This window comes from Camellia sinensis, chromosome 1, assembly GCF_055761805.1.
Source record: "Camellia sinensis isolate YWXY chromosome 1, ASM5576180v1, whole genome shotgun sequence".
In the NCBI taxonomy this organism is placed as follows: Eukaryota; Viridiplantae; Streptophyta; class Magnoliopsida; order Ericales; family Theaceae; genus Camellia; species Camellia sinensis.
In genome coordinates, this window is record NC_138961.1 from 216,008,714 (window position 1) to 216,010,333 (window position 1,620).

At 41.4% G+C, this 1,620-nt stretch overlaps 1 protein-coding gene across 1 annotated transcript; it reads right to left on the minus strand.

Annotated features, from left to right (window-relative positions):
• Positions 1-216: 216 nt before the first annotated feature.
• LOC145822458 (uncharacterized) lies at positions 217-1,413 on the minus strand. The gene is made up of 2 exons (XM_082919520.1): positions 811-1,413; positions 217-717 (listed from the first exon to the last, which is right to left on the minus strand). Exons 1-2 carry the CDS (start codon positions 1,411-1,413, stop codon positions 217-219), a joined length of 1,104 nt encoding a protein of 367 aa, XP_082775646.1.
• Positions 1,414-1,620: the final 207 nt, after the last annotated feature.

Sequence of the window (1,620 nt, forward strand, 5' to 3'; positions counted from 1 at the left end):
GGGCAGGGGGTACTTGTTCTTGACGATTACTTTGTTCAACTCACGGTAGTCAATACACAGTCTCAAGGACCCATCTTTCTTTTTAACAAACAACACCGGAGCACCCCAAGGTGAGCTATTCGGGCAGATAAACTTCTTGTCTAAGAGTTTTTGGAGTTGGGCCTTTAACTCTTTCAATTCTGTAGTCGACATCCTATAAGGAGTCTTGGAGATAGGTTAAGTTCCAGGTGTTACTTCAATAGTGAATTCAATTTCCCTATCGATTAAGTTCCCAGGTAGATCATTGGGAAACACATCAGGAAAATCACTAACCACAGAAATGGTTTCTACACTGGTACTATCTACGAATTCAATCAATGCATAACACAAGTAGCCTCGACAACCTTTTCTTAACAATTTCTTGGCTTTCATGAATGAAATCAAGTACGGCGGAGGAACTACCCCATTCCCAGTGAAAGTAAACTCAGGCATACCAGGTGGTTTAAATGTGACGGTTTTGTTCACACAATCAATAGTAGCACAATATTTAGTCAGCCGATCCATACCCAGAATACAATCAAAATGATCAATGCTTAAGGGCAACAAATCCATATATAATGTCATACCACCAATCAAAATATCACATGCCGGGTATACATAAGCACATATCATGGAACCCCCAGATGGTGTAGATACAGATAATAGACAGTTCATAGGTTTTAATGGCCTAGTTAATTTCTGAGAGAAAGCATGCGATACAAATGAATGCGTAGAGCCAGAATCAATTAACACATAAGCATTCTGAGCACAGATAGAAATTGTGCCTGACACCACAGACTCAGTGTTCTGCACATCACCAGGCACAAGTGCAAATACTCGACCCTGCTTCAAAGCCTCTTTCCTGGTGTTGGCTTTCATATTCATCTTGGATGCAAAAGCGGATCCAGCTGAACTTGCCACTGGACGGTTGGCATTTTCAAGCCTGATAGGACAATCCTTCATCACATGACCGGTTTTTCCACACCTGAAATAGGCACCTGAAGCTCGATAGCAAACCCCCTTGTGTTTTCTACCACATTCTGAGCAAGTCGGTGTAGTACCACTACTTTGGCTTGAGCCACTGTAAGATCCCGTATTTTGTCTCTTATTCACAGTAAATGAACGACTCTTTTTGAAACTATTTCTAGACCTTTTTCCCATCCAATCAGTTCGTGGGACGAGGGTTTGTTTCTTTGCTGCCAAAATAGCTTCTGCCATTAATGCCCTGTCTAACACATTCACATACGTGGGTAGATTCAGAACTTGCACCCGATCCAGTATATCTAAATCCAGTCCACTCTCAAATTTGCGGGCCTTCTTGTAGTCCATGTCCACCATATGAGGAGCAAACCTGGCTAACTCAGTAAATTTAGCTTCGTACTCAGCTACGAACATTCTGCCTTGTTTGAGTTCTTGAAATTCTGAAACTTTCTATCCCGAAAGCACTGGGGAAAGTACTTGTCATAGAAGATTGTATTAAATTGAGCCCATGACATATTTTCATTGCCATTCCGAACTAGTAACCACAATCTCTAAGCTTCGTCCTTCAGAGTATAGGTAGCCAATAAGACTTTCTGAATCTTAGAACAGGGAAATACTTCA

Coding starts and splice junctions, on each gene's coding strand:
- LOC145822458 (XM_082919520.1), bottom strand. CDS start 1,413: ATGTTCGTAGCTGAGTACGAAGCTAAATTTACTGAGTTAGCCAGGTTT. Junction 718..810: donor TGCAGAACACTGAGTCTGTG/GTGTCAGGCACA, acceptor GCTTTCTCTCAG/AAATTAACTAGGCCATTAAA.